Source organism: Grammomys surdaster, unplaced genomic scaffold (assembly GCF_004785775.1).
Source record: "Grammomys surdaster isolate TR1022 unplaced genomic scaffold, NIH_TR_1.0 210, whole genome shotgun sequence".
NCBI classification, from domain to species: Eukaryota; Metazoa; Chordata; class Mammalia; order Rodentia; family Muridae; genus Grammomys; species Grammomys surdaster.
In genome coordinates, this window is record NW_021604655.1 from 3,104,932 (window position 1) to 3,125,072 (window position 20,141).

Genomic DNA, 20,141 nt, shown 5'->3' on the forward strand with positions numbered 1-20,141 from the left:
GAGGGAGGGAGGGAGGGAGGGAGGGAGGGAGGGAGGGAGGGAGGGAGGGAGAGAGGAAGGAAGGAAGGAAGGAAGGAAGGAAGGAAGGAAGGAAGGAAGGAATGTATGTTTGTACAATGAAGGATGTCTGTCACAGGGCTGGGAGATGGCTCACTCAGTAAGGTGCTTGTCATAAATGCCTGAGCACCTGGATTCGATCCCTAGCACACACATGAAAACACCAGGCGTGGTGGCACACCCTTGAAATCTTAGTACGAGATTGGAGATGGGGATCCCTAGGGCTTGTTGGCCAACCAGCATGGCCTAGTTAGTGAACCCCAGGTCCCAGTGACAGACCCTGAGAAAGGAGACTCCTTATGCTTCTCCTTATGGTTCATACAAATGGAATTGTACAGCTTATAGTCGCTGGTTTTGTAAGTCTGAGCTTTTTCTCTCAGATAAAGTGTTTGAAATATTTTTAAAAACATTGTCCTTCAATTTAAAAAAATAAGTATAGTTTTCAAACTTGATATTTTATATTTATTGTATATACTTACATACTAAACATAAGATTTCATGTTATAAAGAACATTTATAGGTAGACTCTCATTATAATAGAAACAAATCACAGCAAAGTGGAATTCTGCCCTCTCAACTAAAGCCACCACCTAAATCATGTTCTTGTCCCAGTTTGAGGTGAGCTGTAAGCACGGTCTCATTGTCAACAGGTTCTCTCTGACTCTCAGCACAGAGGGTTCAAGTCTCTTGTCCAGTGTCAAGAGTGTAGCACGTTTGTGAGAATTCAGATCCCAACTCGTATTTTAAAAGCTTTTTCTTTAGCTGTATTTATTTTTATTTTATGAGTGTTTCACCCGTGTGCATTTCATTGAACCACATGCATACCTGGTGCCCATTGAGGTGAGAAGAGAGAGTTAAAGCCCTTGAAACTAAGGATGGATTGTTGTTGTGACCCACAGTGGCAATAATGGAAACGGAGCCTAGGTTGTTTGCAAGAGCGACGAGTGTTCCTAACCTCTGAGCCGTCTCTCCATCCCTCACACCCCAGTTCTTCTTCATCGTCATTCATTCATTCACTCACTCATTCACTCATTCACTTATTAGTGTGCCCACCATCTGAGACGTTCCTGGGGATATAGACAAGGAACAGAGAGGATACAGCCAGTGCCCATGTTGAACTTACATTCTAGTTTTAGAAAGACAGAAAATAAGCAATGAAATAGGTAAATACACAGTGCTTCATGCACTGTAGCTTCTGTGAAAAACCACGAGCAGGGTCAAGCATGTGGAGAGTGCCTGAAGGCAGGGACGGCTTCCATGATGTCCTGTGGCCGACTCCATAAGAGGAAAGGAAGCAGTCAGGAATCCATCAGGAAGCTGGGCGACAAGGAATTTATCATATGAGCATTGGGAGGATACCGGGAAATTTGGAACTAAAGAGAAATAGTCTGTTGCCCATTTTAAAACCACCATCCTGGAAACAGCACAAGCGTGAGAACCTCAGTTCCCACTCCTGGCGTCACAATAATAAGGCAGGCCTACAGCGTACACCTGTGGCCCCGCACTGGGAAGGCAGAAACAGGAAGGCCTCTAGGGCTTGTTGGCCAGCTTTTCTAGCCAGTCATTGACCTCCAGGTTCACTGAGAGACTCTGTCTCATTTAATAAGGTAGAGGGTGATTGAAAAAGACACCCAAGGTTGACCCTTGGCCTCCATATGCACATGTGCTCACACACATGTAAATAAGTAAATACCGTGCTGGGTGCTGTGTTGAAACTACACTTGGTGCAGATGGGAGTGTAGAACGTAGGCTTAGGTTTTTCACGACCTACTTTAACAAGGTTTCTCAAACTCTCCAGCCTCCCTTCTAGCCCACCACTCACCAGAGGTAGTGGAAAGACAGGTTATTAGGACACAGGGGAAGTGAACTTGTTTAGAAATTGTTCTTTGGGGGCAATTCCACTCTTCGCTGTCAGGATATCAGCGGTTCCTAGTAAACCAGCAAACACAAAGCAGCAGCAGCAGCTCTGACTGGGATAAACTGGATAGGCATGAGTTCGGCAAGCCACTGGAATATCACCAGAAGTTCTTTGGTGAGTTACTCTCTACGAAGTCACAACAAGCGAAAATCAGCAACATGGTGTAAGGCCAACCAGTGCCAGAGCATTGTTAGCAGAGAGTAGCGAGGCGGTGCAAGGCGAACCAAAGCACCAGCCTTGCCCCATGGACTGGGTCGTGTTTCTATACTTTCTAAACATGACGTGTCCTTTCATGTGTCTGCTTCAGCAAAACATCCTTTCACCTGTCTGCCCCAGCGAAACATCACTTGTCATAACTGAGTTCCCAAAGAAACCAGAAATTTCCACTTCAGTAGAAGGCTAGAGCAGAATCTGCTTCCTTCTGTTTGCTTGTCTGTGTTCTTTAAAGTGCGTCTACAGATTGCTTGACTAGCTGGTGTCAGTGGCTGGAATAGAGTCCATAGACCGCTGCTTGATGACATTCCAGCGGCTCCCCAGACTCACACCTATCCAGTCCATCCCGTCAGACCCGAGGACAACAGACTGAAGAGAGTCCTGTTATTTATATTTGGAGAATCCCTACCTATAATAGTAATATAAAAATAAGCTATAGCATAGGTCAGTTAGCTAACTCAGCCTTAGAGGTGCATGCCACCATGCCTGGTAACCTGAGTCTTACCCCCAGGACCCACATGGTAGAAGGATCGAACGGAAAGTTGTTCTCTAACCTCCAACCGTGCTGTGGCATGCACAGGCCCACGTGAATGCACACATATGTGCCCACTCACATATAGAAGACATAAATGTAAAAACACTTAAGGCCACAATGCATGTGTCAGTGGCCTGTATTTGTCGAGAATCAGAAGCATTAGTGTAAGGTCGTCATTCACAGCTCCTAAAATCGGAGTCTGTGGCTAGGTCTGAGGTCTCTCTAAGTCTCTGTAGGCCCCAGCCATGCACTGAAACCCAGCAGAGGTGGAGGGCTCCAGCTCCTCTACTGTGGCAAGCCCGTCATTTATCCAAGAAGTGGCATGGCAACAGGTCTTCACAGTGTTCATTACATGTTCAGGTAAATGAATCAGGGTGCTAACACAATTAGATTCTTGGTTTCAATTGGAAGGCACAAATACCTGTTCTTCCCTTGGTCTAGTTGATAAGTTTAGATGGGTTTCTTAGGGAATCCTTGTGCTTGTGTTTTTGCAAGAAAATGGCAACTCCATGTCTAGTTCCTTCTCTGGTTTCACAGGGAAAAGGAATGAGTGCTGCTACTGTCTTACCTGGGGAAGTGAGCTAGAGCGACTTACAGAACGCAGTGGTAGTGAGCTAAGACTTACAGAAAGCAGGCAAGCATGAGCATTTGTTCTACTGCCTCACGGAATCCAGATTTTTGTATCTTTAGGTAGAGGAGATCTTCAGGAACTCACCTTTCCTGGTCCCGGATGACAGCGTTAGCATCATGGATGGATCCTATGAAGGTGGGACAGATGATGAAATACACACTTTTGTGGAAAGGGATGGAGTCAGTGCAAGATCCAGTTAAAGGACCTGGGAATAAAGATGCAGCATGAAAGCGAGGGCAGAAAGCTGCAGGGAGGGACGGTGCAGGGAGCCTGCTAGCGGCATGGGATTCAGAGAAAAGCAGTGCAGAAGGAAACTGTCTGAAATGTAAACGTTCTCTTTCTCTCCTGTAGGCATACTAGCTTGGGTTACTGTGAACTTCCTAACAGGTAAAAGAAATAGATCTTGAAGTGTATCTTACAACTTTAACTGGCTTTTACAGGTAGACCAGGAGGGCGAAATCTACTTTTCTTTTCCTGAACTGTTCTTTCATTAAAAGAAGGGGGTGGTGCTAGAGAAATGGCTCAGCAGTTAAATCTGCTCATTGTCAGTTCCCAGCAGCACCCACACGGGGTGGGGCGGGGGTAGGGTCCAGGCCTCTAGCTTCTGGGCAGGTATACTCGTCTGTACACACCCATATATATACCCAGAATTAAAACGGAACAAAATTTCTTTGTAAAAAAAAAGAAGAGGGTAGGGAGACAAGCTAACTCTACAACCTGCACACGAGGCCTCAGCGGGAACAAGGGGCTCTCTGGGTTTGCATTAGCCTGCAGCCTTCGGGCTCAGGAGCAGTGAACCGTCACGAGATAGATTTGGAGTACAGTAAGAGGGAGAGAACCTGCAGAGAATGAATGGGTGGGTGGCCTGGGTGCTCTTCCCCTGCTCTCATTATCAGGTCAGCTGCATGGCCGAGGCCAGGAGACTATGGGGACCCTTGACCTGGGGGGTGCCTCCACCCAAATCACGTTTCTACCCCAGTTTGAGGTGAGTCATTTTTACCAAGGCCTTTCTGGCAACACACTTAGATAGCATCGTGGTGCTAAGAAAGTATCACGCTGCTGTGAGACATCGGCTCTGCAGTGACTAGGCCACAGAGTGGATAAGTGACTGGAGAAAGTCTCTCTGGCTCCTTTGGGAGACATGGAGTTTAATCTTCCCCATGTCTGATTTAGGGGAGGGTTGTGGATGGCGGTGTTAAAATCTTCATGTGATTGCAGGTGCTGAGTAGCCTTTTTGCTTTTTCTGATTTGCAGAAAACCCTGGAACAAACCCCTCGGGGCTACCTCGCTTCCTTTGAGATGTTTAACAGCACCTTTAACCTCTATACACATAGGTGAGGAAGGGCGGGGGAGGAATAGCTCACACTGGGTTACTTTCCTTACTTCTGCTTACCATATCTTACCAGCCTCAGAAAGCCTCTGCCAGTCCCCTAGGCCCTGTCTATTGAAACCTAAGCCAAACCAAACCTGAGACACCTGGGAGGCAGCTCCAGTTTTGGCCTCAAAAGTATGTGATCTAAGAGTCACTTTCTCTTTAGTCGACTGCATGTGGAGAAAGCTCAGACCTCAGCCAGAGCTCACTCCCAACTCACTCAGTCAGGGCCTCAGGGCTTCAGAGACCAGTCTGGAACTGATAAGAGCTTTCCTGGGGATGGCTCTCAGGCTGGGCTGCCAGGAACAATCAAATTCCTCAGTATCACACCCATGAGCATTCTTACTGCAAATCCTTGACCCAGACTATAGAAGTCTTCCTTTACTGTCCAGGAGAACAAATACAGCACAGAGGGAGTCGGAGAAACCATGTCACGCTTGAAGAAGGCAGCAGTGGGCTGAAAAGATCTAGGCTAACCTGAGACTAGTCAATCTTGTATTTTTCAGTTACTTGGGATTTGGACTCAAAGCTGCAAGACTAGCCACTCTGGGAGCTCTGGAAGCAGAAGGTTTGTCAGCCCCAGTCTGCAGTGGAGGACTGAAAGAGATGCCAGAACACAGCCTGCCCTCTCCCCTTGCTTGCCATTTGTTCTATAGAGCAAAGGGCTGTGCTGGTCTGGGGAGTGTGTGTTGCATAACAGACATAAAAGCTGCCGGTGCTATGATGTGTATTCATCATCTTTAGAGCAAAGGTTGCTACACAGGACCTGTAGCTACAAGGCTGGAACCTCCACAGTATCTGGGAGGAACTTGCAGAAGCCTTTGTCAGGAAGCAAAGGCTTCTGTTTGCCAAGTGGAATGACTGAGCAATTCCTTTGCTGTCTCACAGTTGGGCACAGGCAGAATTGGCTGCAGTCTCAGTTTTGTGATTGGAGACAAATAAGTGACCCTTCTGTGCCCTGTTCTTCACCTTCCACAGGAGTTTGTGTCTAATGCATTCCAGACAGTGCTTGCTCACAGTAAGCGGGTCCTGGGCCGAGGCACACAGCACTTTGGTTTGCCAAGTTATCTTCAAGTATTGTTTCTTTTAACCTCTCAACTACCAGTGGAGGACTTTCCTTCCATTAAAGAAAGGAACTTACTGTGGGTTTTTTATTTCTTTGGGATGTGATAAAAGTTATAAACCCCCTGGCAAATGTGCACGTGCATGAAAGTTTGCCTCTGGCTTAGACTGCTCAGCAGTACCTCAAAGCCTGTGAAGAGTCCATGTCGCAGGATGCAGCCAGGGAGCTGCTCTGACAAGGTTATAAGGCCCAGTCCCCTTGATCCCTTCAGCTACAGGTGCTTCTTGCTTCTTCTCCCTCTCACAGACTTGCCTTCTTGTGTTGCGTTCTTTCAGGGACTGATGGACGTACTTTTCGAAGTGCCTGTTTACCAAGATGGTTGGAAGCAGAGTGGGTCTTTGGGGGTGTGAAATACCAGTATGGTGGTAACCAAGAAGGTGAGTGGTGTTTCTTCACTGGTTAAGATGACCTTCCTAGTGCATGTTCTGGGAAAGTCCAGTAGGAAGGTTCCAGAGCCCAAAGGAGACTTGCCATGTCGAAAACACTTATTCTAGAGGTCTTGGTATATCCAGAGCACCAACTCTGCATACCATGGTAGTTCCACAGTAGTGCTATAAACCTGCTGTAACCCGTCTAAGGCAGCAGTAAGGACCCTGCTTCAGGTTCAGTGAATGTTTAACAATCTCATTTATAGTAAAACTCTAAATTGAGGTAAGAATCATTCATCTTAGATATTAAAGTCGGGGGAAATTTTGTTATCCCAGAGAAGGAAACAGGTAAGCTTTCTGACTAGTTGCTCACAAGGACCATGATCCGTAATGACAGACAGGAGCACGGTGGCCGTGGCTGCAGCTGTGGCTAGAGCTGGTTTGGGTGAACAGTAGTTAAGGGGAGGAGCTTCCATGGACAAGCAGTGAGGTTAAAGGAAGTTACACGGCTGTTTTTAGTGTGTGTGTGTGTATGCGTGTGTGTGTGTGTGTGTGTGTATGCGTGTGTGTATGTGCGTGTGTGTGTGTGTGTATGCGTGTGTGTATGTGTGTGTGTGTGTGTATGCGTGTGTGTATGTGCGTGTGTGTGTGTGTATGCATGTGTGTATGTGTGCGTGTGTGTATGTGTATGTGTGCGTGTGTGCATGTGTGTGTGTGTGTATGTGTGCGTGTGTGTGTATGTGTATGCATGTGTGTATGTGTGCGTGTGTGTGTGTGTGTGTGTGTATGTGTGTGTGTGTGTGTGTATGCGTGTGTGTATGTGTGTATGCATGTGTGTATGTGCGTGTGTGTGTGTGTATGCATGTGTGTATGTGTGCGTGTGTGTGTGTGTGCGTGTGTGTGTGTGTATGTATATATTTTATACATTTTGCCTATATGTTTGTATGTGTCTAATACCCATGGAGGTCAGAAGGAGTCAGATGCCCTAGGACTGGAGGTACAAACAGTTGTGAACCTTCGCATGGTTGCTGGGAACTGAACCCAGGTCCTCTACAACAGCAGGAAGTGAGGGCTGAAGAAATTGCTCAGGGTTAAGACCTCTTGTTCCTCTTTCAGAGGCCCAGGGTTTAGCACCCACATGGCAGCTCACATCTGTCTGAAACAGCAGGTCCAGGGAGGCTGGACTCGGAAGGCACCAGATACATACATGGTGCACACACATGCATGTAGGCAAACACACTTTTCAACGAGCAGCCAGTGCTCTTGATTGAGGCGTGTCTCCAGCCCCCAGGGCTTGTGCTTAGCTGCCGAGGCAACGCCACCCCCCAGTTGCATACTTGCAGAGAAGGCACAGCTGTTTCTGCTACTGCTGCTGGTCTTCAGTTTCTCAGACGTGGTGAGCTGGCAGTACCTGGCTCTGGTTTTCTTGGAGTGCAGGTCCAGCCCTTTTATTCCTCGTCCTTGCGGACTCTCCTGAGGCCTTTTCTCTGAGTATAATGATGGAGAGGACACAGTCATGCATTTGTGGACAACTCATATGTTGAACAGCTTGGACCACACTCCCCCTGTCACTTTGTATTGCATCAGCTTCACCTCAGATTGTCCTGCTGTTTCAGAGCCCCGCCTCTTCTATGAGGGTATGGAGCCTACCCTCAGCCATAGCTAAGCTGCTCCCACCACTTCTGCTCAGAGGCTAGGCGTCTGCCTGCTTGCTTTCTTGTTCTTCTCTCATTGGCTCTAGCAGCTTGCCGCTGAGAGCGATTGCTGCCACACCATTATTCTCAAGTGATATATACTTTTGCCCTGACAGGGGAGATGGGCTTCGAGCCCTGCTATGCAGAAGTGCTGAGGGTAGTTCAAGGAAAGCTTCACCAGCCAGAAGAGGTTCGAGGAAGCTCCTTTTATGCTTTCTCCTACTATTACGATCGAGCCGCTGATACACACTTGATTGGTGAGTTCATGCCTAAGGTCAGGCCGTGAAGGAAGACAATGGGACTAAGCTGGGAAAGAGCACTAAAGTCTGTGTTGGTTGGAGTGACTTCCCAGTTCTTTTCCAGTAGCCTTCTACCCGCCTCTAGAACGGGAAGGAGAATGAGTATACTGGGGTCTTTGGGAAGTGGAAAATGACCTAACTGTATGTAAAGTCTCTGGGAGGGAGGTTTTTACTATGTATCTCCACTGATATTGAACCCACTATGTAGCCCAGGTTGGCTCCAAATTTGTAGCCATCCTTTTGTCCCAGACTTCTGTGTTATAAAGTTACACAAATATGCCCCTATGCCAGACTTTGTATATGAAGTCTTTTTATTTAGATTGAATCCAGAACCTCTGTACATGAGACAGTTCAAGGTTGCCCAAGATGGCTTTGAGACTTTGTAGCCTGTGCATGCCTTGTACTTGTGATCCCCCTGCCTCCTGAGAAGCTAGGATCTCAGGCCTGTACTACCACACGTAGGCTTCTTTCCATCTTCATTGAGTTGTAACTGTGTTAGCTCTTTTGTAAATTTGATTAAGTATTGAGAGGAGTGTCAGAGGTGTAAGGATTTCTTCTGGATCACAGTTTCAGAGGGTTCAGTCAGGGTCAGCATCTTCCTTGTTTCTGCCATGGTAAGACAAAAAATAACAGTGGAAGGGCTTGGAGCAAAGTTGTTGACCTCCTGGCAGACAGGATGCAAGGAAAGGCAGAGGATGGCCCCTAGAACAAGATGGAGCCATCAACAACACATTCCTTTTTTTTTTTGTTGTTTTTTGTTTGTTTGTTTTTTATCATCATCATTTTTTATTGGATATTTTATTTATTTACAATACAGATGTATGTCATCCCCTTTCCCCATTTCCCCTCCCTAGAACCCCCATCCCATTCTCCCTCCTCCTTTATGTTTTTATACCATTTTGATTACAAGCATGTATTAAGGTCAGTTCTAGGTTGAGGGTCTAGCAATATAATAGATGCAAATATTTTTGTTTATATGTGAGAGTGCACACAAGACCTGAGAGATGAGTTGCTGTCCTGTTTACTGTATTTTTAAATGTATGTGTATGTACCTGCATGAGTTTATAAGTACCACGTATGTGTAGATGTCTGCAGAGGCCAGTAGAGTTACATTACAGGTGGGCGTAAGCTACCTAGTGTAGGTTCTGCAGCCAAACCTGAGCCCTCTGCAAGAGTAGAAAGGGCTTGTCTTTTCCTTTCTTTTCTTTCTTTTCTTTTTTCTTTTTTTGGTTTCTCTGTGTAGCCCTGGCTTGCCTAGAACTCACTTTGTAGACCAGGCTGGTCTGGAACTCACAGAGAGCTCCCTGCCTCTGCCTCCTGAGTGCTGGGATTAGAGGTGTGCACCACCACTGCCCACCTACAGTAAGTGCTCTTCACCACTGAGCCATCTCTCCAGCACATTTACTATACTTTTGAATGAACTTAGGTTTTTACTGTGGTTGAATATGTAATACAAAGTGAGTAACATGCATTAATTGTAAAGAAAGAAAATCAGCAGCATGGGTTTGTATTGTAGAGAGGTCATGAGTCTCTTTTGTAGGAAATGCTGCAGATCTTTCTTTCTTTCCTTCTTTCTTTTTTCTTTCTTTCCTTCCTTCCTTCCTTCCTTCCTTCCTTCCTTCCTTCCTTCCTTCCTTCCTTCCTTCTTTTTTTTTTTTGAGACAGGGTTTCTCTATGTAGTGCTGGCTGTCCTGGAACTCACTCTGTAGACCAGGCTGGCCTCGAACTCAGAAATCCGCCTGCCTCTGCCTCCCAAGTGCTGAGATTAAAGGCAGGCACCACCACTGCCCGGCAGATGCTACACATTTCTAGTTCATATTTACTGTGTATCACTGGGATGAAGGTCCTTGTTTCCTTGTTACTATGTATCACTGGGATGAAGGCTCTTGTTTCCATGAAGCTTTCGATGCTATCTATTGTTCTCTTTCATTTTAGATTACGAAAAAGGGGGTGTTTTAAAAGTTGAAGATTTTGAAAAAAAAGCCAGGGAAGGTAAGTGTCAGAAAATTCTTGAAGTTGAGCATGAGGTGTGGCTGTGAGTGTAGAGCCTCTCGGGACTGGCTCGCTTCTGAGCCTGCCTTCCAGTCTGCTGGACGATGCATTGGTGCTGTCAGATAAGAACACAGGGATATAAGACACTTTAGAGAAATGGTTCAAACAAACAAGCTTTCTATGTTTCTATGTTTTCCCTATTATTATTACCTCATTACTATTATTTGCTTGTGGGGATTTTTGTTGTTGTTGTTTGGGTTTTTGGGGGTTGTTTTTGGTTTTTTTGAGATAAGGTCTTATGTAGCCCAGGACAGCTTTATGTAGCTGAGGATAACCCTGAGTTCTGATCCACATCTCAAGTGCTAGGATTACAGGCATGAGGTACGGTGACTGAGTTATGTGGTAGTAGGGATGGAGTCCAGTCTTGTGGATGCCAGGCAGTCATTGTAACACCCCGACTAGCTGCACACTCGGCCTGGCACGGTCTCTCACGGTTCCCTTTAAATTGAAACAGGGTTATGAGCAGTCATAAAGAACTGAGTGGGGGAGTGCATGGGAGAGTGCCACATGGACATCCCTGAGAGAGTAATCAAATGGTCTCTTCCAGTAGTCACAAGAGAGGGCTAAAGGACATTTCTCTGCTCTCTGGGTTCACCTGGGGACTTGGTACTAAGCAGCCACAGTAACTCATAGAAATTTGGAAAGCAGGGTACTGTAAGTGCACCTTGGTGGTGTGTGCCAGGGCTGGCCTGGTTTCCAGCAGAGCCTTTCCCCTGCCCCTACCACCCCTAAGTGGCAAATGAGCTAAGACCCATGTAAATACGAATAGGTGATTCATACCGGAAATGTGCAGATTCTAAAGAAGTAAGTACAGGTGCTAGTCTCCAGGAAGCCTGGGCAACACCTAGAGACATCTTTGCTTACTAAAGTCCTATCTCTATGTAGAGAAGCCCCCCATCTCTTAGCCGCAAGTGTGAATGCCGTCTGCTCTCTCACTTTTAGTGTGTGACAACTTGGAGAGCTTCTCCTCAGGCAGTCCTTTCCTCTGCATGGATCTCAGTTACATCACGGCCTTATTGAAAGATGGCTTTGGCTTTGCCGACAGCACCCTCTTACAGGTAAGAGGCAGGGCACCGCAGCTGGGAAACACTTGTTTGGTGATCAGAGCAGCAGTTGTTCTTGTTTGGGCTGTAGCCTAGGCACTCTGCTAGGTACAACAGACACTGGGATGCAGTTTAGTCTCTGAGCACAGTACCAGGCATGCTATCCTGCAGGACACAGGACAGAAAGACTTGGAGCCCAGTGAAGATGTTCAAGTTCCATACTTCATGAAGTCAGTTTAGAACCCAGTGGGAAGCACTGAGAAGGAGATGGGAGAAATAAACACCTAGAGTACAGTGCAGGCAAGTGGGAGAGCCATGCTTCCCGAATCCCAGGTTTCTCATCCTCATCTGCCACTGATCATGAGGTTATAAGAATTTCACTTTGATCAAGAGAGCACAAGATAACAACAAGTATCGAGGGCCATCACACAGATTCATATTCAGAGAGCCCCTGAAGCAGGGACACCTGACTGGTGACGTTGGTGTACCCCTTGTCCCATTTTGCACACTAGTGTTAACACTGAGTGCTGACTGCATTAGTGTCTCAGACATATGTAGTGTCTCCTGTATATTCGAAGTCTGATGGGGAGTTCGTTTAATCTCTTCTAATGGACTGTATGCTGCTTGAGGACAAGGATCAGATTTTAACCATCTTTGTGAATATAATTTGTAGCCATTCAATAATGGCATTGAAAGTAAAAAAACAAATGGTATAAAATTCATATTTTATTGGGGCTAGAGAGATGGCTTAGCGGTTAAGAGCAGTTGGTGCTTTTGCAGAGGGTCCCTGTTTGGTTCCCAGCATCCACATGGAATTTTTTTATTTATACACATAAAAAATGTAAATACCTTTCTTTAATTATATGTTTTAGGGGGCTGGAGAGATGGCTCCACAGTTATACTTGCCGCTCTCCCAGAGGACTGTGTTCAATTCTTAGCACCTATGTCAGATGGCTCACAACTACCTATAACTCCAGCACAACTACCTATAACTCCAGCTCCAAGAGATCCAACACCTCTGGCCTGCACTCACCTGCACTCAGTGGGCACACACTGGTCTGCACTCACCTGCACTCAGTGGGCACGTACTGGCCTGCACTCACCTGCACTCAATGGCACATACTGGCCTGCACTCAGTGGGCACATACATACTCACAGGCAGACACTTATATCCACACATAATTGTAAAAAATAATCAAACTGAAAACCTTTTTAAAAGATCTATTTTACAATAAATAGCTTATCACAGAGGAAACAGAGCCTGCATGTACTGAAATCTATGGGGAGGGACAGAAAGGCTTAGACACAATTATTAAAAAATTAAAAACAATTTTATAAACAATAATCTAACCCCCTTTTCTGTAATTGAGGGATCAGCTCTGAAGTTTGGTCCAAAGCAATAAAGGTCCTGAAGTATCCAGACAGTCGGGTGCAGACCGCCCCGTTGGTTGTTAGTGCTCAAGAGACAGTTGCTTACACAGACTCGGAAAGCTGAGCGTGCTTCCCTACCCTAAATACACCCCCAGCTCTTGCCAGTTCCGTTCCTGCCACATCCATGATCACTAGGTTATGATCTGCCTTATCAGAAGTTGGTGATTCAGAAGACAAAGCACAAGGTCTCTACTTTTTGTTGAGTTTCAGGAGCATCCGCAAGCCCATCTGACAGAACGTTCTCTCCAGATGTCTGGAGAGCACCACTGCCTGAGCACGCTGCCTGTGCATGCCTGCCTGAGCATGCTGCCTCTGGAGGTAGTTAGGTCTTGGTCATGCTAGTGTTCTTTACAGGTAGCAGCTGTCCAAAGACCATACTTGCATATGTTGAAAACTGCATAAAAAATGTGAAGACATTTTTTTCTCTTCTTCTTCAACAGCTCACAAAGAAAGTGAACAACATAGAGACTGGCTGGGCCTTGGGGGCCACCTTCCACCTGCTCCAGTCTCTGGGCATCGCCAGCTGAGGCCACGCGCAGCCTCTGAAGCCTGCATTTCTGAACAATACTTTAATGGGAAGGAGTGGACTCAGACATTTTCTGACCTTCTCTGGGAAAAGCCTGGACCGAAATCTGTTAACTGGCTTTATAAGGAGGGAGGGGGTTTATAGATGAGTCTCGCCCTTGAGCCTAGTGATTTGGGCTTAAATAATTTTGCACATCTAATGTGAATGGCTCCTAACCACTTGGGGGGTGCATAGCTGGCACCAGAGTGTAAATCTTTTGAGATTCTTTGTATGTTACAGAGTCCTGCAAAGAAAAAAAAAAAAAAAAAAAAAGAAGGTTTGGAACTCCATGTTAGATTTTGAGTTCAGAGACAGGTCCCTGGGAACCAAAGAACAATCTCATTTCAACCCTTGGATGCCTCACTGCTTTGGATGGTTTCATTTTCGCTTATAAGCTAAATTAAGCCGATTTACTGAAATCCCATAACCCATCAATACTGGTAACTTTTTTCTTCCTATCCTTATTCCCTACCCTAAAATCCTGGGGGAAAATACCTGGCTTGTCTTTCCATCTATGATTGAGAGGGAGAGGGGAAAGGGTGCTGTATTAGAATTTGTGTGATCCTGTGGCACAATAGATCTACCAACCAATTTAGAGCTTAGAGTTGTCCTAAGTGTTTTAGTTTTAGATAAGGGCCTTGTGTTGTTCAGGCTGGCCCAGAACTCAGTATGTAACCCAGGTTGCCCTGAATTATCAATTCTCCTGCCTCAGCCTCCTGAACCTTGGGATTACAGGTGTGAGCTATTTTGCTCATGTCGTGGTCAATCTTACCAAGATGGAGAGAGTAGCAACTGCCTAAATTAGAGCTACATGTCAGGAGACCGTCTGGTCTCCAGGGATAGCGGTTGCCACTCTGGGCTTGCACATTCAGCTCTAGAGATGTGTGCCTATCCAGTTCCAGCACTGCCTCCCAAGCCAGCGTGTTTATAGAATTAGACACGGCTCTGAACTGGGTACCTTTATATTTCTGTGACGTACAGCCGTGCCCTTGTTTTTGCTCTGCGGTTAGAAGTTAGTGTGTGAGCTATTTGTGTCTCAAGATTACCAATGCTTTCAGATGTCCTTTTGTGGGTTGAGGTGTGAAAAGTGCTGGAGATTGAACCCAGGACTTCTTGAATATTAAGCACAATGTGCTAGTACTATGCTTTTATACTAGGGTTTTCCTGCCTAGGCCCTTGCTGAATTTAGCTATTTTCTGAATTTATTGTTTAGCTCAGGATTTCAGATTCCCTTTCCAATGATACTCAAATTTGATTTGCTATCAAAATTGGCTATTTTGATCCATGTTGGTACAGGTCGGAACAATGAGTAGCATTAGAGAACCATGTTTTCTCTCCCAGGACGTTTTCTGTATTGTGGTTGAACACAGGTCGTCCTGCATGCGAGGCATGGGTGCTCACTCTACTGCATTATTTAGCCCTTTAAAGTCATTACCTTAAAGATTTTAAACTTCTGTCACCATGTCGTTTGTGGTATAACATCACTGGCCTCAGGGTCTCCTGTCACAGCACTTTACCCTTCCTCTTCTCTTTCCAGGAAGTTTTCATCTTCCCTAATGTAATTTCCGGTCACCTCCTTTTCCTTCCACTCTTCACAAAGGATGTGACTATGCCTTGGCCCATGGGGAACCTTGTTTTTTAAGCCATTACATTGAGTCAATAATGTAAAGAAAGAGAAGTATTAGACCAGCCATAGTCCACTAAACCACAGTTGAGAGAAGCCAAGCTGTTTCTCCAAGAGTAAGCTCTGCTCATTAAAAATGCCTTTACAACAGGCCTTATGGCACAGGCCTGTCATCCTGGCTACCTTGGAGGATTACAAGTTATAGGCTTGCTATGTAACCAGTCTGAGTCTACTCTAGGCAACTTAGTGCAACACTCAAGTTCTAAAAGGGAGAAGTTAGAAGACAGAGTTCAGTGGCAAAGCTATTTGGCATGTCAGGCCCTAGATTCAATCCCCAGCACTAAAAAGACAAAGCAGACAACTCCAGCTCTACACAGCTGGTCTCTGATGCCTCCGACACAGGGGCCCTAGCTAGAAAGAGAACAGAATTCTTAAATACATGGACTTTTACCTCAGAAATTTATCAGCATATATTCTGTTGATCTTCGAGTTTTTTGTTTGTTTTGGTTTTTGGAGACAGGATTTCTCTCTGTGTAGCTCTGGCTGTCTTAGAACTCACTCTGTAGATCAGGCTTGCCTCAAAGTCAGAGATCTGCCTCTGAGTGGGCCTTTTTTACTAAGGGGCTTCTATGTGTTCTGAAGTTCCATCTCTGTGAAGACATTAATATACTTTAAATACTTGGGATGGGATCTGGTACATGATGGACGCTTTGTGTGTCATCACTACTATATGAAGAACATCTGAGCCACGGAAGTCCTGCAAAGTGTGCCTTAAAATTCTCACCTTTTTAACTTTTTTTTTATACACTAAAGTCAGTATTCTTATGAAGGCTCCCTTTTTGAAAAGCCACCTTGTCCCGAGAGGCTCTGGCCATCATTTTTCCAGCAGCTACCATCTTTTATTCTGGGAACCTTCTCTAGGTTTACTGACATCATTACTTTGTACTAAGTTGTCCACGTTGCTTACAAAGCTGCTCTGTAGCAACAGCCGTCTCATCCCCTCAAAGCTATTCCAAAACAGTTTAGCTTATCTGAAAAGGAGGCTTTCTTACTTCACCTTTTCAAAATAAACTTCTGGGCATGACATTCTGTAGTGTTCTTATCTAACAGCTCAAGGTCTCTTCTGGAGGCCTCTGGTACTTTGCAGTATATACTTCAAAACCCCAGGTAATGAACCACTCCGTGTTAGCCACTCGCAGCCACGCGTGGAGGACTTGGGCAGCTGCTCAGCTCCCTTCTGACTGGTTCCTGAGGCCTCTGCAGCTGTGTATGCAATGAGATTGTGTATTGTTTTATTACTGGACAGAGAATGGTATCCCAGAGAGGAGCCGTAAATAAAACTCAACTGTGGAGCTGTGACGAGGAGAAACAGCAGGGTTAGTAAGATCTCGCTGTTATTTATCTCCGCGTCCCCCTTAAACCCAGCGTACTTATATGCAATTTATATTTAATTGGCATGCCAGTGTTAATTTTAAAACAACAATCTAACAAAAATATATCGGGTATCTCTAATTCTTACTGTCAAGATAATGATATAAATTTATGACATTTATTTAGAAAGGATTGTTACCATGTGAAATTCGGGAGAGCATCTCGGCGATTCCTTTGTTTGTGTAGTAATAAAAAGCTCCTTTCAATGAAATGGTTTTCCTTTGGGTTTTTCCTTAGCTGTCACTATTTTGGCTCCACAGGCTCATTAATCAAAAGAGGAAAAGAGACACAAGTTCTAGTGTAAATTTATTAAACCATATTGAGAAGGCATGTGATGTCCCAGGGCGAGGTGTTCTTTGTCATCATCATGGTCTCCAGAAGGAGCTCTCATTTGCTCGCAAAGGCCATAATCTGTTCCTAGAGAAGAAGGAAAGGGAGGGAGTGATGCTTGGTCACTGCAAGTAAGAGGACAGGTGACTTCATAAAGAAACGTGACTAAAGGAGACAGGGCAGAAGTCCCACAGAGACCCTCCCACGATCCATGCTTATTTTAGCTGTAAGGACAGGGCTGACAGCAAAAGAAGGACAGCGTGGTCTTCAGGTTGCTATGTCCACCAAGAATATGTCTGACCCTCGGAGGCCCAACCAAGTGCTGAGGTATAAGCCTCCACCAAGCAAGTGCAAGCCGGCTTTGGACGCCCCGACTCCAGACTACAGGAATCTTCTCAGCATGGTCTTTAGCTCAAGTGCTGGGTGTGGGTTGCTGACTACTGCTCCTTTATCAGCTGTGCCAACTCCCGGAGCTTGGAGGACACCAAGCAGATGGCAAGTAGCTTCCTGCTCTCGGTCTCCGCTGTGGTGATGTCCTATCTGCGGAATCCTCAGCCCATGACGCCCCGTGGTGATGCCACCTAGGAGGGTCGGGTCCTGGACTCCGGCCCACCTTCTCTCTGGCCTAACCTTTGGCTGCCTCCACCCTCCCTCAGCTGCTCTCCTAAACTTGCCTGAGTGTGGTCTCTGGGCTCCCAGCTGAATGGAGGGAAGCTGGCCCTTTCCCTGGGGTCCTCTTCTGCTTTGACAGAGATAAACCTGCAGACTCCCTTTTCCCTTCCCTGCCTGCCGCTGTTATGAGAAACACTGGTCATGTTTCTAAGTATTCCCCCGTTTTCTTATTGAAACCAGTTGATATAAAAAAAATTTCTACTCTGAAAAATAAAAAAGAAAGAAAAAAGAACAGAGCTGGCAAGATGGTTCAGCAAGTAAAAAAAGTACTTGCCACACCAGCCTGAGCGCCTGAGGTCAGTCACTGTAACCCCTGTGCAAGGAGAGAGCAACTCTGGGAAACTGTCTTCTGACCTCCACGTTTGCTGTGGCATGTGCACACATGAATACAGGAGCCTGAGGAGGCCAGAGGAGGGTCTCAGGTGCCCGCTGTGAGCGCCCAGCATGGGTGCTGGGGACTAAGCTCTGTGAAGACAGCCAGCACTCTTTACTGACCTCTTTGGTCCTGTTTTGTTTTTATCCTTTATTTATATCTGGTGTGCCGACATGTTACATGCATGTCTGTGTACCACATGCATGCCCAGTGTACTCAGGCCAGAAGAAGGCATCGGATCCCCTAGAACTGGAGTTACAGATGGTTGTGAGCCACCATGTGGGTTCTGGGGATTGAACCAGGACCCTCTGAAAGAACATCCAGTGCTCTTAACCACTGAGTCATCTCTCCAGCCCTGTCCTGCTAACTATTCCAAATTATTGCCTAGAAGTGGACACCAACAAACACAGCAGATTTTCTTATTCATAACCGTCTGGGAAGGTACGGTCACTGCAGACAGTAGCATATGCTTTTAAAATTTAGAATTTTTATAGTCCTTTCTCTGTTAAAAGAAACACAAACAGTCAAATTTAGGAGCACCTTAAGTGGCCACTTACTTTGAGAGGAGACACTGCATTAGTTGCCTGCAAGCCCCACGTCCGGAGCAGCACGAGTGGAGTGGCACGGGTAGAGTAGAGCCTTTTCAGCAGGTCAGTAGCAGCCAGGAGAGCAGTATTATGACGTTGTCTTTCTGTTTCATAACCTGTGAGGTGGCTCATGGAGCCTGGGGTTAAAAAGCAAGAGCAAAGACAACTCTACTCCAGTAGTAAAGATTTCCTCTACTTCCAGCAGACTCTACTGCATCTCTATCCGATGTCGGGGTACCTGATTCCTTACCTAAGTCCTTCCCATTGAAGGCTGCTGTACTGAGATGACGAACCAGGCTGGAAATATCCCCGAAGCCCATGTTGACACCTTGTCCTGCAAGTGGATGGACTCTGTGGGCTGCATCACTAAGAGAATAAAGAAACATTCAGGTGTGGCCTCGAGCAAACACAGAAAGCAGTGGCCTACTCCATGACAGTCTTACCCAATGAGGGCCACCCGAGGCCGGACGTACTCAGCCGCATGTCCCAGCCCCAGAGGAAAGAGGGCTCTGCTCTTAGCATCCACCTTGGCTATACTTGGGGGTAGCTGACGCGCTGAGACCTTAGTGGGCTTCAGAAGGGCGACAGCGTGGTGTACCATGGCGCTAGCTGAGTCGACAAAGTCTGTGTGGTGAACATCACTCCACTGCAGGCCGGTAGCCCCCAACAGTGGAAAGTGATTAGTGACCAGTAAACACTCACTCACCAAAGAACCCATTTTTATAACCAAAGCTATGGGTTAATGCTATGTAACATGCCTAAACTGATTTGTTCATGAGTGACAAACCCCTGCTGGCAGGTTTTATTAAGGATCATGCCTAAGTATTTCTAGGTTGGCCCCTGACTAAAACTGAACTTTACTGTTCACTAGTTCTTAGCAATAGGCACAGAGGAACTAGAGTGCCGCCGCTCACCCTATGGTCTCCTAAGCTTAGGAGAGGCACAGAACGCCTCTAAAGCCTCCTCTCTGTTCCCACATCATCCTGCACACACATCTGTGATGGAACTCAGACTGTCACTCTCCCTCACTTGACTGTGGGCTTCCCAAGGCAGAGGCTCTCCAGAGCCTGTTACACAGAAGGCACTTCACCAACGGTGCTACACTGCACAGGAACGCACCCTAAATGACCCTCGGCCCTCGGCAGGCCTTTCTATCAGCACAGCAGCCCATAGCTTCCACTGTTCTGCATTTTCCTCTGTGCCCTCACAGTCTAAACCCAGGCTGTGCACTTGCTAAGAGGAAGCTGCATGGTTACCTCTTCTTCCTCATCACACCAGCAGCGGAACAAGGGGATACTTACAAAGGCAGAGTTGATGGCATCCACGAATTCTTCCTCATCCATGCTGACCAGCTCTGCTGCATGCTCGTGTGATGTGGACCAAACCAAGGAACTCAAGGTATCTGAGAGCTGCATCAAAAGAAGAGCATCAGCCTGGTGTGGTGGCACATGCCTGTCATCACAGTATACTGCAGTACAAATGAGTGTCAGGCCAGCCTGGGGGACAGCTCTCAGAAACAAACAAGAGCAACGAAAACCTGCTCTTCTGAACTTGGGCGTTTTCAAGCTCTGGAAACTAAGCAAAGGAAGCAATGCATTCCTGGAACAGAGCCCATTAAACCAGGCTGAAAGAAAGTTTGTTTGTTTTTTTTTTCTTTTTTAATTGTTATTATGTTTTAATTTTTTTAAAAAGATTTATTTTATTATTTATATGAGTACACTGTCAATGTCTTCAGACACACCAGAAGAGGGCATCGGATCCCATTACAGATGGTTGTGAGCCACCATGTGGTTGCTGGGATTTGAACTCAGGACCTCTGGAAG

The 20,141-nt window shown here is 46.1% G+C and overlaps 2 protein-coding genes and 1 pseudogene across 5 annotated transcripts in view; 2 read left to right on the forward strand and 1 right to left on the reverse strand.

The window, feature by feature from the left end:
• Positions 1-16,567, forward strand: part of Entpd5 (ectonucleoside triphosphate diphosphohydrolase 5 (inactive)) — a 36,982-nt gene extending 20,415 nt beyond the window's left edge. For all 4 annotated transcript variants that reach the window (XM_028771946.1, XM_028771947.1, XM_028771948.1 and 1 more), the window contains 10 exons: positions 3,414-3,489; positions 3,706-3,741; positions 4,251-4,339; positions 4,609-4,688; positions 5,233-5,294; positions 6,125-6,226; positions 8,028-8,168; positions 10,146-10,202; positions 11,205-11,320; positions 13,177-16,567. In XM_028771946.1, the coding sequence (XP_028627779.1) occupies positions 3,414-3,489; positions 3,706-3,741; positions 4,251-4,339; positions 4,609-4,688; positions 5,233-5,294; positions 6,125-6,226; positions 8,028-8,168; positions 10,146-10,202; positions 11,205-11,320; positions 13,177-13,263 (846 nt within the window). In that variant the 3' untranslated portion in view covers positions 13,264-16,567. The remainder of the gene's footprint in view (positions 1-3,413; positions 3,490-3,705; positions 3,742-4,250; positions 4,340-4,608; positions 4,689-5,232; positions 5,295-6,124; positions 6,227-8,027; positions 8,169-10,145; positions 10,203-11,204; positions 11,321-13,176) is intronic.
• Positions 16,568-16,645: 78 nt separating this feature from the next.
• Positions 16,646-20,141, reverse strand: part of Coq6 (coenzyme Q6, monooxygenase) — a 13,561-nt gene continuing 10,065 nt past the window's right edge. Inside the window, exons 8-12 of the mRNA XM_028771944.1 lie at positions 19,620-19,727; positions 18,762-18,964; positions 18,569-18,684; positions 18,289-18,455; positions 16,646-16,773 (exon numbers count right to left, since the gene is read on the reverse strand). Of these exons, the coding sequence (XP_028627777.1) occupies positions 16,744-16,773; positions 18,289-18,455; positions 18,569-18,684; positions 18,762-18,964; positions 19,620-19,727 (624 nt within the window). The 3' untranslated portion in view covers positions 16,646-16,743. The remainder of the gene's footprint in view (positions 16,774-18,288; positions 18,456-18,568; positions 18,685-18,761; positions 18,965-19,619; positions 19,728-20,141) is intronic.
• LOC114624785 lies at positions 16,951-17,271 on the forward strand (annotated as a pseudogene).